The following is a 15,283-nucleotide window of genomic DNA, read 5'->3' as shown; positions in this document are numbered from 1 at the left end:
ACTAACAGGATCTCGAAGATGCCTTCTGGTTAGTCTGACAGAAATGGTGGAAGAAGGCAAAGAAGCGTAACATTCCCAGGCCACTGCCTCTCCTTTGGTCTTCTCTTGGCCATCTGCATCTGTTCCCTTAATCTCAGTGCCTCTTGGAAAAAAAACACCAAAACCAAACCAACACTTCCAATTATGACAAGAGTTAGTGTCCAGCAGAAAGTCAAAGTCCCATCTGGCAGGAAAGACTCACTCACTATTTCTAAAACAAGAAGTTTCAGGAGATATTCAGAACCCTGTGGAACATCAAAGGCTATACAGAACATGGCTGGATAACAAATGCAATCACACATGGAGTAAAGAGCAAAAGACCTCAGAAGATAACCAGGAAGTAGAAGCAGGGGCAGTACTCCCACCAGTGAGACTTAGTCATGCTGTTGGCTGCTTGGCATCAGAGCCTAGATGCAATCTCACCATAAGGACACAGGTTGTACGCTGCTTTCCATCTGCAAAGCAGAAAAAGTGTGATCCACAGATAACTTGCCCTTTATTTCACACCAATTGCAGTGTTCACACATGTCCTCATAAGATATTCGTTCTGTATGTAGAGAACTTCACTGCCCGCGTTAACAAGGTAATTCAGACTGTTTATTGCATCCTCTCAGGCCAATAACTAAATACATCAGTTCAAGCACTAGCAGAACTACTGAGGTATGGTCGAGCAATTCAGATCAAAAGATACAGCCAGGTACAAAGGGGCGCTGCTGAGTTGTTGGTGCTCCTTAGCATCTGTTACATCCTGTTACATGCTGTCAGCCACAGGAAGCTCCTGTGCCTCAGACACATTTCTGCTGCACAACATGCAGAGCATCAAATCCATATACAGCAGGTATTTTGAATCGTTTCATTATTATGGAAATAATGTCCATCTGATGGCTGCACCTAAGAGCATATCAAATGAGATTACTCCAGCAACTCATGAAAGTTTTTGCACTTTGTGGAAAAGGCCTCAGGTTGGAAAGTGACCGTGATTCCAAAACATTCAGGCAAGTGCTGGAATAAAATACTGAAGTGAAACATCCTCATGGAGTAAGATGAAGTGGACAACTCTTTTACTTACAATACCTGCAAAGAGATGAAAATAAAAAATAAAACAACAAAAATACAGCTTAAAGCAGGAAAAATACTTTCAAATTACATCTTGTACATCATGCCACCATAAAAATACAATGCTTCAACCACTTCTGACAGAAAGATGATTAGACATATCATCCCCTAATTTTTTAAGTCCTTGAGGGTCTATGAAAGCTGATACCAAAAAGGAAATATCTAACATATAGGCCTATAATGCTATACCTATGATTTAAATCTTCCTGGGGAAATTCTTAGCATCTGCAATAAACCGAAACACACAGAAATTCTAAGGAAAAGCATACAGAGTTATCAAAATAAGATACAAAACCCTGCATAGGCTTCTGTTCAAAAGAACATATCATTACTACGGTTAGAAACACTAGGTGCAAAAAAAGCATTTTGGTATTGTAAGGACTAATTTAGTCCTGAATGTAAGAAAGCATCTGAGAAAAGAAAAAAAGAAAACAAACAAAAAAACCACAAAACCAAATATGTCAGGAAATCTGTTTCTCGTGCTAGAAACTAGGGGCTTTGTTTCAAGACTTTCAAAATATAACACCTCAAAATAATAATAAACAATAACAACTTCAAAACAAAAACGACACCCATGATTAGTCAGTCTGAGTATTCAACTTGATACTTACAAAGGGGCCTGGCTTTATTTTTTTTTATGTTTTTTTTTTTAAATTCCCCAAATGCCTAAGGCCTGAAGTTTACTGCCTAAAAATAAAAATATTAAAAGGCCTCAGGTACAGTACAAATAGTCACGTTTCAAACAGACAAAACAGAAGATACGCTGTTCTGCTGAGACTACAAGTATGGCAAACACCCCTCCTTAACTGGAGTTTGCAAGTAGAGCTCTTGAACTTACTACACAATGCTTTTGTGGGATTGACCTGCTGTCCAGCAAGCAGCTGCTGCAGCTTCTTGATGTCTATGCGTGCCTCAGCCATACTTTCCAGATCTCTGTCTTGAGCAGAACTTTGATGTCCATCCTCTGATGCTAAAAAGCACAGGAACACCACACTTAGTCAAAACATCAGAAGGAGTTTCAACACCTATAAGGACACATCTGATAATCCCTGAACAGCTGGTACTCAAATGGGCGTGTTTTTCAGAAATAGCAGTGGAAGGAAGAGAAAGCCTCGTTTTCTTACAAAGTTGTCAAAGATATTGGAAGAGATTCCCCTCACAAACATGAAACAGTCATTGGCCATCTCTCTTATAAGGTTTCATTTGAAGGCTTCAAACTACTTGATGCTATTTTGTAAGGGCTAACAGAAGGTAAGTACTGTCATCAGCATCACACTTAAGTAACGAGATCAGACAGACACAAGAGGCAACAAACAGGGAAACTTACCCCAGGGAGGATTTCCCAAGTCTTTAAAATGTGTTGTTACAGATACTAAGTCAGTTTCTATTTTCAAGTTCATTTCTCCACTCAAGTTTGCTTCAATCACCTGCAATACAAACAATCTCAGTTTTAGGCAAGTCGCTTTCGCATTGCAGAATTATAGAAGAATAAACTGCAGCTTTGTTCAAATGCAAGCTTCCAGAAGCATCTCAGTGCCTTCATAGCTCAACTGCACTTTCCGAATATAGTTTGAACATTGGAATGTTCAGCTACAAAATGCATTTCTCATCATTCTTGTGTGAATTATCCTAGACCAATCTCCCTGAAATTATGAAAAGAAAGAAATTCAATTGCTCTTCAGTACTTTTAGAACAAGCTTTACAGGCTTTAGGAAATGCATGTGCTGAGGAAAAGGCTTTAGAAAGAAGAGACTGAAGCTGGAGAAACAAGTCTTGCATTCCCATACAGCTTTTCAACAAACAGAAAAGCGCCTACACAGAAAATGAAATGCACCAAGAGCTGATCCGCAGTTGCAGTGTTGCTTTCCAAGACTTAAAAACAGACAACAGCTGCACCAGAGCAGTAACTCCAAGCAGGACTTGGAACTGCTAGAAACCTTGGAAAAGTCCTGAAAGCTTTCAAATTCCATCCTGACAAAGCATCCAACCAGAAGGGTGGACATATATATGATCTCACACAAATTTCAAGCAGATCAGAGGATTCCTAAAGCACATCTAAGAACTTCATTTCTGTGATTAGAAGAATTCTCAGTAATTTTAGAAGAGGCTCATATCACAACCAGAATCTCCTACAGAATGAGAGACACCCACAGATGAATTCTCCCAAACAAAGGCCAAGTACTGTTTGAAAGAGCTTCTAAGCCCTTTTTGCAGCACTGATCTTGATCAGTTTAACTACCAGAATGTATGTAGCACAAATACTTAATTTTGACACTTGATGTTTTTGTTATTTAATAACAGCAAAGCATATAGAGGATGCACGTAGTCTGCCTCCTCCCTTAGAGCTATCAAAGCTATTTCACAGAGATTTATTTATTTTCCTGCTTTGGAGCAGGAGGTAAGGGACTTAGGAAGGTGCATATGCCCAGTGTTGATACGCTACTTCTTCCGAGTGTTGCTGAACACCAGAGTTCAATCCCATTATACAGCTGTCCCATGTTACAAAAGCTCCTCAACTCTGGAAACAAAGCAGTTATACACTGTGCTTAGTTGTGTGTAAGCACTTCTACCTGAAGCTTACCTGAAGTTCATTCACACAGACACGTAACACAAGACTCACTTAACAGGCATTTCTTAAATGAAATCACCTAGAAAGTCCCCAGCTAGCTTCCTGAAGGACCAAAACTTCTTACCAGCTAGAAAGAGTGGCTCGTAGCAACACAACACCACGTTCTTTCAAGGATTCCGTACAGAGAGCACCACTTTCTGGGAAGCCCAGGATGAGCTCTTCAGTGTAAACCCCAAAATAAATCCCATCATGGTCTTCAGCCCTTACACAGTCCTGAGGTGCCTTTAGTTCAATGTCTGACCCATCCCAAAACAAGAAATAACACAGGAGCGCCAGTTTGGGCAAGAGGGAAACATGCTACGTCCAAGACAAAAAAAGGTCTCTAGGATACACACCTGAAGTGGCTTAACTTACAATGGAATTGCTGAGATTCTTCATTCTCTCCACAACACTCTTCATTGTTTTCAGCACAGGTAGGTAAATACTGACCTAGAAAGACATAAGAACTGCAATTGCACAAATATTTAATGGATGACAGAAATGTGATGCATTTACTTCTCCCTTCAATTCTATCTTATTTTGGACTCAGTTATCTGAGTGCAGTAAGCACAATATTTAACTGTAATCAGCAAATGACTAAGGAACAGAGGAACTCTTTCCCATTGGCGTACAACAGGCCATTGCTCTAGCAATTACTTCAGACGTACTATCCCAAGTCTCTGTTCAAAGTAAAGTTTTGCAGATCAGATTCTCACACAAACCCACATCTGTATTACTGAGCAGTTAACAGCTACTATAGCCAAAATGGAAAGAACATGATTCCTGTGGTACTGGAATTGCATCAGTGTAAATCTGAAATAACAGAACAAAATAGATTAAGTTTCTACTGAGTCATATGTCTTGAGAATTTAAATACTCTCAGCTATAGAGGTAACAGAAATCCATGACCTCAAATAGGAGCACATTTGCACAAAGACCTTTCCTTGCAACTTGCAAAGTCAAAAAGTATACAGAGATTATATATAAAAATCAGGAGGAAACACAGATATACCTAACTTTGCCAGGTGGGCCAGGAATTTCAGAAAGAACAGATTATTTGAGGCACTTAGAATCATAGAACCGTTAGGACTGGAAGGGACCTCCAAAAGTCATCTAGTCTAACCCCCCTGCAAGACGCAGGGACATCCCTGACTAGCTCAGGTTGCTCAGAGCCTCATCCAACCTGGCCTTGAATGTTTCTAGGGATGGGGTATCCACCACCTCTCTGGGCAACCTGTTCCAGTGTCCCACCACTCTCATTGTAAAAAATTTTTTCCTAATACCTAATCTAAATCTACCTCCCTCTATTTTGAAACCATTACCCCCACCCGGTACCAAAACAGCCTAATCCTGTGTGGTTTGGAGGTGCTCCTGCCTAAAGCCATGCAAGTCCTTTGCTCCTCCCTTCCTCCACCCTTAATATTGCAGCAACAACTGGTAACCACCTGCTCTGTTCTTACAGGTTCTGCACTTTCTTGTCAAGACTGAAGCCATGTCCCATTCCTCTTCAAACCTCTACCCTCCAGCCTTCTCTTTTTCCTTTCACCTCTTTTCCAGAACCCACCAGTACTATACTCCACAGCAACAGCATTCCACTTGCAACCTCCCCTTTCCATAGGAAATATAAAAACTGAGGCTTACATCAAAGTCTGGCACACTGGGCTCTCTGAAGACATTCCATAATCTTCTGGGAATAACCCCCACAGGAATGTCATGTGTCACAATCCTACTGCTGCTCGACAAGGATGGCTTGAGGGAGAAAGAGGATTTGCAGTTAAAAACAGACAGGACGTGAACTCTGAATTCAAATTTTTCAGACCCACCCTGGGAAATACTGTAACAAAGTGCCCCAGACACTCAGTTCCATTTCTCCACAGGTTCCTATTGGTGTGCTATTAATCGGACTTCTCTTTTGAATAAGGAAGAGGTTGTAAGGTATCAGTCATCAGCATCTACAAGCTACCCTTAGAGCTGAAGAGGTGCATTAGCAAAGACTGGAAGACAGCAGTTTGAAAGGGAATGGTAGGCAAAACAAAGAGCATAATGCTACACTGAAACCTCCTTCACCTAATGGTGATCACCTCCTTCAATAAGAAGGCAATAATCCATGGAAGAGCTAGAGAATGAAGGAATAGAGAAAAGCAGATATTGGAAAAAAGTGTTTCAATCACATAACTTTAATTCTTCCTCCATCTCTTCCTTGCCTTTTGGAAAATACAAAGTTGGTTCTGTGTGCTACCAACCACGATGGCTAATGAAACAGAAAATGGCATGATTTTTCTACCAAACGGTACCAAAGCTTCTATTTTATAGCTACCAAAGCTTCTATTTTATTTCAGAAAAAGTACTTAAGAGTTTTTTTTCTTAATAACAAAGATAAAAGCATGGTTGGACTTACTAGCTCCACAGCAACTCTGAGGCAGGGACAGTGTTTGTTGGTCAACTTGATCTTCACTGCCTTAGCGCTCTGGGCTGTTTTTAATGCTCTTGACAGGTTCTCAGGCACCAGCTCTAAATAGATTTCATTGTGCTCTGCAGCTACTCCTTCCATCTGAAATTCATCGAAGAAATTCCCCTACAGTTTTTGAAAGTTGGGAAACCAAATAAAGCAAATGGAAAAAAAAAAGACAGAGAGGCAAGTTTTACCTATCAGACCTTAAGCTTAGAACCGCATGTGTACAACAGGAAGCTTTCCTCTGCCTGGATCACTTGCAGGAATCACGACTGGCTGCATAAGCATGAAGGCCCATTGCTTCTGGCTAAAACTATCAATTTCAGATCCTCCCCAAACACCTATCAGTCCTCAAAACAAAGCAGGTAGGTAACAAGTGAGTTACACTTTCCTGTTTCCAGTTTTGTGCAGACCCTTCTGGGCCAGCTCACACTGAAGCTTTACAGGGAAGTGATAACCAAGGTCAAGTGAACATCCAGCCAGAAACACCATGCCTGTACAACTAAAAGGCTAGTCTCGCACAACAGAGCGCCTTCAGTGACCAGACAGGCCAAGCTTGAGAGACCAAGCACATCCCAGGTGAGGGCTATGTGTACAAGAAATGCCTCGTACACCAGACCCAACGGCACACTCTGGTTTTCAACAACACAACACATGGTTGTTGAACTTTTCTGGCCTTACCTGGCACAGCTCACACCACATACCGACGCCTCCATTTGCTACTTTATCGGAGAGGATGAAATACAGCTTGCTGACCGTAAGGCGCAGGGTGCAGGTCTTGGCTAACTTGGCGATTGTGTTAATCACACCTGGCAGAGGGGAGGGGAACGTTAACGCGGCAACCACTTCACACACCTCATCCCAGAGAGACAGAGGAGAAATGCTCAGTCTCCAAAAACGCAGGTCGTGCTGCTGCGGAAACTCCCAAACACCTGGCAGTGAAGGAAAGCGCCTCACGCTGCCTCCCCCGTGAAAGGCCTCTGGGCCCGCGGCCTGGGCCCCACGGCGCCCGTTGCGGGCCGGGGGCCACCGGCACACGCAGGCCTTCCTCTTGCCTTTTCCTTTCCCCGGGAAAGGAGGCCCCGGCCGCTCGCCGAGGCACAACCGACTTCTGGCCCAGCCCCCTCAGCCTCGGCACACTCACGGCTGAAATGGTTGAGGCAGGCGAGATCCACAATCTTAGCCCGAAATCGCATGGCGGCTCCCGGCCCGGCCCGCCCCGCTCGCTGCCGCAGCACCGCCCGCCGCTAGCGGTACGGCCGGGGGCGGACCCGGACAGGAGACAGTCAGGGAAAGAGCGGCGTGCGACCGAAAGGCGCCCGGCCAACAGCAGCCATTGCAGCCGCCATCCCGCTGCGTGGAGGCGGGGCCTCGGTGCCCTATTTGCGCAGCGCCTGTGGTCTGCGGAGCCCGGGCCGCAGAGCTCAGCTCAGAGAAAAGCCGCCGCCACCCCCCCCAAGACACGCGTACGAAATCTGTACGAGTCCCTACCCCACATGGCTGTAGGAATTTTCTTCTTCAAATCCAAGGGGCCCGTTGCAGCAGAAACCACCAGCCGCGGCCAGCGGCCAGGCCCGGACGCTGCCCCGAGCCGGAGCACTATGCCCAACGTAAAGCGATGGCGGGGGAGGAAAACAGTCACGTAGGAAAGCAGGGAGAACATGGCTCTCAAACGGGCCTTTCCTCTCGTCCGTCGCTAGCCAGGCCGTCTGGAAGGGGCTGGGCGACGGAAAGTGTTTTGAGAAAGCAGCTCTGCGTTAGACGCAGCGCCTCATGCAGACAGGCTTCCTTTGCCCAGGGCTGTTTCAGCTTCTTGCCTGGTTGTGCAGGTGTTTATGCAGAGACTGGAATAGTTCAAGGATGTATGGAGTAAGGGAAAACCTTGCTTTACCTGTCTCTGTCCGTGTGCGGCATGCTGGTTTCCTACAGGAGGCTTGGTGCTTTGCTTCTATGGTGTTCTTCATGCCTTGCAGTCCTTGAAAACTGGAGCGTTTGCAGAGAACAGAATGAGATGTGTTTCCAGCTCTCTTCCCAGTCAGAGGGATAGAAGTTAACACTGCAAAACTTGGCTTTAGATTTGCCCGGTTAGTTATGCTGTAGATCTTCATTGTATTTGAAAATGGAACTTCTTCAGGATTTCTTAGAACTTCTAAGAAATTAATCTGCTGAATCATATGATCTGTATTTGTCATCCACTTAGAAACAGCTATTTGATGCTTAAGCACTGTGTTAGAGCATATAGAGCATACATACCTGATTAAAAAGGACTAAGTAATCAGGGAAGAGACACAATACAAGAATTTGTATAAATATACTTCTAAAAATGTCCTTAGGCAATGTATTGGAAGCCGGCAAGAGAACATGCGTGTTCAGGTAATATCTATATTCTGTTCATGCTTCATATTCCAGTGAGTCATTTATATGCAGAAAAACTACAAAATAAGAAATAAGTCAAGCTACACATAATGAACTTGCTATAACATTAAAACCAGATAAGAAAATAAATGGAAAATACCTCAGTGATGTGGCATTTCTAGTGAATTTTCAAATGTTTAATTTCCATTTGAATATTCTAGGTTAGCACCTCTTCTCAGACCTCTCGTTACTGAGGGTTTTATATATTTCCTGTTACATATATAGCTCCTTTCTAGACTGATATTGCAAGCTGATTAGTCATTTGCTCTCTGAATTAATCTTTTTCTTGGTTCTCCCCCCACGCAATACCACCCCCCCCCCCCGGGGAAAGGGGCAATTCTCAATGACATCAGATAACCACAACCTGTGTTTCTGTATTTCAAAAGCAATGACTTTATATGTTTTCCCCTAACCTTGATGCTAGCCCTAACCCCTCAGTCAAACCCTAACCGTTCTAACCCTAACCCCTAACCCAAACTCAAAACATAGAAAAGAGTCATAGGATCATAGAATAATTTGGGTTGGAAGGAACAAAACTTCTCTGGCCAACTTGTTCCAGTGTCTCACCACCCTTATGAGAGAAGGAGTTAAATAAATTTTAGTAGATATGGCATTGATTAATTATTGCTGTGCATACTAAGGAATCAAGTTGATAAATAGTGCTTAATGTTTTGCTAACTACTTGCTTAACGATTTGCTAACCATTGTGCAAACTATCTGAAGCAGAAAGTCTCGCAATTCTTCTACAGTTCCTGGTAAGGACTAGGGGGTCGTTTCAAGAACCAGCTGAAACCGACCCTGCAGCTTGAATAAAAGCCAAGGGATTTTCCTAATTTAGAATTAGGGAAAAATTAGGGATAACTGAGTTTGCGCAAGAACAAAAGGTTACTAGCGGTGACGAAGAGGAGTCACCAGCCCTCATCCCCACGACCCCCGACGACCACCACCAGGAGGCACTGCGCAAGCCCAGACGGGAGGAGTTTATGAAAATAACCCCTTGGGACTAATTTTAATGCGAAGTGGGGACAGGGCATGCACATGTGTAGGCGTATTGTGAAACTTTATGTATATGTAACACTTGGTTATATAAATTTAAAGTGAGTTGCCATGTCAGGTGCGCATGATTTTGGTGGGACTACCCCCCCGCCCCGTGCTGCCCAGCGCTGAATAAACATACCTACTTTACAATCTTACAGATTGTGGAGTCCGTTTTCTGCGCATCACTTATCATAAAGAATTTGTTCCTTATATCAAACCTAAATCTACTCTCTTTCTGTTTCAAACCATTGCCCCTTTACCTGTCACTACAGGTCCTAGCAAAAAGTCTCTCTTCATCTTTCCTATAAACCCTCTTTATATAACGAAATGCAGCTATAAAAAGTCTCCCTGGAATGTTCTCTTCTCCAGGCTGAACAGCCTCAACTCTCTCAGCCTTTCTTTATAGGAGAGGTGTTCCAGCCGCCTTGATAATTTTCATGGCCCTCCTCTGGACCCACTCTAACAGGTCCATGTCTTATACTGGGGAACGCAGAGCTGGACACAGTACTGCAGGTGGGGTCTCATGAGAGCAGAGCAGAGGGGGAGACTCACCTCTTTTGACCCGCTGGCCACTTTTCTTGTGATGCAGTCCAAGATATGATTTGCTTTCTGGGCTGCAAGTGCACATTGCCATCTCATATCCCATTTGTCACCCGCAAGTATCCCTGAGCCTTCTCCACAGGGCTGCTCTCAATCCATTCATCCTCCAGTCTGTCCCCCAGTTGATGTCGGGGGTTGCCCACTGTTGTGGTTTAGCCTGAGTCACCACAGTTTCTCGCACACCCTCCCCCTCCCCAATGGGATGGGGGAGAGAAATTGGAAAAAAAGGAAAATTAATGGGTTGAGATGAAGACAGTTTACTAAAATAGCAAAAGAAAACTGCAATAATAACAGAAAATAAATATATTAATATATACAAAATGAACAATACATGATTTCTCACTACCCGATGTCTGAATGACCAATACAACCTGTCCCAAGCAGTGATCACGGCAATTAAACTGAGCAGCAGGTAAAGGAGCGAAAGCGAAGCAAGGTAGCGGGAACAATGCCAGTGAGCAAGAGAGAGGTGGAAAAAGGTGCCCCCCACTGTGGGCAGCCCCCAGTTATATACTGAGCATGACGTTTATGGCACGGAATACTCTCTTTGGCAAGTTTGGGTCAATTATTCTGTCTGTCTTTTGCCGAGCTTCCTGCATCTGCACATTAGTGAGACTTGGAAAGCCAGACAGTGTCCTTAATGGTCTCATTAACAACAACTTATATCATCAGGGTGTTTTTATCAACATTCTTCACATACAAAATCCAAAACACACTGGCTACTGAGAGGAAAATTAACTCCATCCCTGCCGAAACCACCACACCCACACCCAGGTGCAGGACCTTGCACTTGGCCTTGTTGAACTTTATGAGATTCACATGGGCCTACTCTTCAAGCCTGTCAAGGTCCTTCTGGATGGCATCCCTTCCTTCTAGTGAATCAACTGCACCACTCGGCTTAGTGTTATCTGCAAACTTGCTGAATGTGCACTCAATCCCACAACCTATGTCACTGATAAAGATATTAAATAGTACTGGTCCCAGTACATACCCTTATGGGATACCACTTGTGACTGGTTGCCACTTGGACATTGAGCCTTTAACTATAACTCCTTGGATGTGATCATTCAGCCAGTTCCTTATTCATCTAACAGTCCATCTATTAAACCCATATCTCTCCAATTTAGTCCCAAGAATGTTGTGGGGGGCTGTATCAAAGGCCTTACAGAAGTCAAGGTAGATGACATCTGTAGTTCCTCCCTTCTGCACTGATGCACAGTTTGGTTGGTGAAGGCATGCTGGCTGTCTCCAGTCACTTCCCTGTCTTCCATATGTTTCAACATGTCTTCCAGTAGGATTTGCTCCATGATTTTACCAGGCACAGAAGTGAGGCTGAATGGTCAGTAGTTCCCAGGGTTTTCCTTTTCACCCTTTTTAATAATGGGTGCATTATCTCCCTGTTTCCAGTCACTGGGGACTTCACCTGACTGCCATAACTTTTCAAATATGATGGAGAGTGGCTTGGCAACTACATCAGCCGATTCTGCGTCATCTGGTCCCGATCTGGGCTGAACTACAACACCTCAGGACCATGGGATGTATCTCATCAAGTCCCATGGACTTATTTATGTTCAAGTTTCTCAGGCAGTCTCGAAGCTGATCTTCTCCTATGATGGGAAGGAATTCATTCCTCCAGTCCTTGCCTTGAAGTTCAGCAGCTTGAGAGATGCAGGAAGAGGGATTACCACTGAAAACTGGGGCAAAAAAAAATTGTTGAGTACCTCAGCCTTCTCCGTGTTTGCTGTCAACAGCTCTCCCGTCTTAATTACCAGGATGGGTACATTTTCTTTAATCTTCCTTTTCTGGCCAACATACCTGTAAAAGCCCTTATTATTCTTCACATCCCTTGCCAAGTTCAGCTCCAGCTGTGCCTTAGATTTCCTGCTTCCATCCCTACACATCCAGGCAGCATCCCTGTATTCTCCCCAGGATACATATCCATGGTTCCATTGCCTGTGCGTTGCCTTCTTACACTTTCATTTAACCAGGGGTCCTTACTCAGCTGTGCTGGTCACCTCCTTTCCTTGCCCAATTTCTTACATGCGGGAATCGAGAGCTCTTGTGTTTTAAGAAAAATGTCCTTAAAAAGTGCCAGATGATCAGAGGGCTGGAGCACCTCTGCTATGAGGACAGGGTGAGGGAGTTGGGGCTGTTCAGCCTGGAGAAGAGAAAGGTCCAGGGAGACCTTCCAGTACTTAAAGGGGGCTTATAGAAAAGATAGGCAGAAACTCTTCAGCAGGGCCTGTTCTGAAAGGACAAGGGGTAATGGTTTTAAAATAGAAGGAAGCATATTCAGAGTAGACATCAGGAAACAATTTTTTACAAATATGGTGGGACACTGGAACAGGTTGCCCAGAGAAGTGGTTGATGCCCCATCCCTGGAAACATTCAAGGCCAGGATGAGGCTCTGAGTAACCTGATCTAGTTGAAGATGTTCCTGCTTCTTGCTGGGGAGTTGGACTAGATGATCTTTGAAGGTCCCTTTCAACCCAAACTATTCTATGATTCTATGAATGTACATGTACTTACATGTAATATACAATTATAAATGCATATATTGGATCTGGTGCTCAGATTGTAGGTACCTACGTAGCTGCTTCCTGTTGGGTTTTGTGCAAAGGTTGATGTATTATCTGAAATTTTACAAGCTGGTTATAAACCACTCTAATGGGGATAATTCTTACCTTGCTGTGATGCCTTATTAAAACCATGAAGAGAGGTTAGCAGGAGGCATGATTTATTTCAAACAAGCCATTCATAAAAGCCACAAATTGTTAAGTCTTTAAAAGTGCAGGTTTTCAAGCTACAATTAAAGAGATTTTAATACTGAGTTCCTCTCCAAGGCAGATTTCCCTCTTTGCAAAAGTCCCTCAGAATAGTGTCTTTATAATACGTCTTAAATGCAACTTGAGTAACTTGTAACTTGGCTTTGCAGGGCTTCCGCAACAGCTGTTTAATTACAGCTGCTTGCCCATTAATAAAAATAAAACAATTATAGAATCATAGAATCATAGAATGGTTAGAGTTGGAAGGGACCTTAAAAGGTCATCTAGTCCAACCCCCCTGCAAGAAGCAGGGACATCCCCGACTAGATCAGGTTGCTCAGAGCCTCATCCAACCTGGCCTTGAACGTTTCCAGGGATGGGGCCTCCACCACCTCTCTGGGCAACCTGTTCCAGTGTTCTATAACTCGCATTGTAAAAAATTTTTTCCTAATATCCAATCTAAATCTACCTCCTTCTATATTAAAACCATTATCCCTCATCCTATCACAACAGGCCCTACTGGACAGCCTTTCCCCATCTTTCTTGTAGGCCCCCTTGAGGTACTGGAAGACTGCTATCAGGTCTCCCCGGAGCTTCCTCTTCTCCAGGCTGAACAGCCCCAACTCTCTCAGCCTGCCCTCATAGGAGAGGTGCTCTAGCCCTCTTATCATCTTTGTGGCCCTCCTCTGGACCTTCTCCAACTGGTCCATGTCCTTCTTGTGTTGGGGGCTCCAGAACTGGACACAGTACTCCAGGTGGGGTCTCACCAGGGCAGAGTAGAGTGGGAGAATCACCTCCCTCGACCTGCTGGCCACGCTTCTCTTGATGCAGCCCAGGATGCGGTTGGCCTTCTGGGCCACAAGAGCACATTGCCTGCTCATGTTAAGCTTCTCATCTACCAGCACTCCCAAGTCCTTCTCCTCAGGGCTGCTGTCAATCCATTCTCTGCCCAGCCTGTATTTGTGCCTGGGATTGCCACGACCCAGGTGCAGGACCTTGCACTTGGCCTGGTTGAACTTCATGAGGTTTGCACGGGCCCACCTCTGCAGCCTGTCCAGGTCCCACTGGATGGCATCCCTCCCTTCCAGCGTGTCGACGGCACCACACAATTTGGTGTCATCAGTGAACTTGCTGAGGGTGCACTCTATCCTACTGTCCATGTCGCCGACAAAGATGTTGAACAGGGCCGGGCCCAACATGGACCCTTGAGGGATGCCACTCGTGACCAGTCTCTGCTTGGACATCGAGCCATTAACCACCGCTCTTTGAGTGCGGCCATCCAGCCAATTCCTTATCCACCGAGTGGTCCGTCCATCAAATCCATGCCCCTCTAGTTTAGAGAGAAGGATGTCGTGCGGGACAGTGTCAAAAGCTTTGCAGAAGTCCAGGTAGATGATATCCGTTGCTTGGCCCTTGTCCACCGATGCTGTCACCTGGTCATAGAAGGCCACCAAGTTGGTCAGGCATTATGAACAATAAAGCCATAATTGGAAACTACTGGAAGTTCAAAAAGGACAATTCTGTTACTAGTAAAACAACTGGTACTGTCAGGCAGATAATGTTTCAGATGGAAGCCCTGTACTGTCTTAATATTTTAGTGTAAATACCAATAGTAATTATTTCTTATCATTGTGCCCGTTGTTATCTAAAATCTTTTCCATCTCCTTTAATTCACAGAACTTAAGTTATTTATGGAACTCAAGTTTTTCATGACCCTGCCCTTTTGACTGTGCTGATATCATCATGTTGATACCATGATTGCTGGTGATTCTCTTAAACTCTTGGTGGGATTTATGCAAATCTGCTAACTCTTTGGAAAAAAAAAGTATGTTTATGTTCTGTAGGACTGTAGAAAAAAAATCTTGAGTAACTTGGAAAAAGAAGATAGAAAAATCAACTTTTTTTCATGTAGTGATAAAGAAAGTGATGGTAAGCCAATGCTTTGATATCTTCTGGGGTTTGTTTTGTTTTGTTTTGTTTTAAATGTAAGATGGGTAGTACTGTTTCCCCACACTGCCTACCACAATTCTGAAAAACAATACTAAATCTGCTTCAGAGTTCCCTTCTTCTATTGTGTCTTGGTAATCAACTTCATATCCCCCTTTGCTCAGTTAAGGCGCTGGAACAGGACGTTCTGCCCTTGTCAGCATGGAAGATACAGCAACATTAAGTGAGAATGACCAGGAAAGCCAGAAACATGGGTGTCTCTGAAACTGAACATCTGAAATAATCCTTGAGAGCATCGGTACT

General features: G+C 44.0%; 1 protein-coding gene across 3 annotated transcripts; it reads right to left on the bottom strand.

Annotated features, from left to right (window-relative positions):
- Window positions 1–614: 614 nt before the first annotated feature.
- HUS1 (HUS1 checkpoint clamp component) lies at window positions 615–7,855 on the bottom strand. Of its 3 annotated transcripts, none has more exons than XM_086741754.1 (8): window positions 7,707–7,855; window positions 6,897–7,024; window positions 6,162–6,338; window positions 5,405–5,512; window positions 4,139–4,213; window positions 2,483–2,582; window positions 1,994–2,125; window positions 615–1,113 (listed from the first exon to the last, which is right to left on the bottom strand). In XM_086741754.1, exons 1-8 carry the CDS (start codon window positions 7,711–7,713, stop codon window positions 1,031–1,033), a joined length of 810 nt encoding a protein of 269 aa, XP_086597880.1. In that variant the 5' UTR covers window positions 7,714–7,855; the 3' UTR covers window positions 615–1,030. The 3 variants fall into 3 exon arrangements, with proteins under 3 accessions (XP_086597880.1, XP_086597881.1, XP_086597879.1); XM_086741755.1 differs by lacking the exon at window positions 7,707–7,855 and adding an exon at window positions 7,360–7,529 and having other exon boundaries at window positions 2,019–2,125; XM_086741753.1 differs by lacking the exon at window positions 7,707–7,855 and adding an exon at window positions 7,360–7,527.
- Window positions 7,856–15,283: the final 7,428 nt, after the last annotated feature.

This window comes from Chlamydotis macqueenii, chromosome 2 (genome assembly GCF_036417535.1).
Source record: "Chlamydotis macqueenii isolate bChlMac1 chromosome 2, bChlMac1.mat, whole genome shotgun sequence".
In the NCBI taxonomy this organism is placed as follows: domain Eukaryota; kingdom Metazoa; phylum Chordata; class Aves; order Otidiformes; family Otididae; genus Chlamydotis; species Chlamydotis macqueenii.
This window is presented reverse-complemented; position numbering and strand designations above follow the sequence as displayed.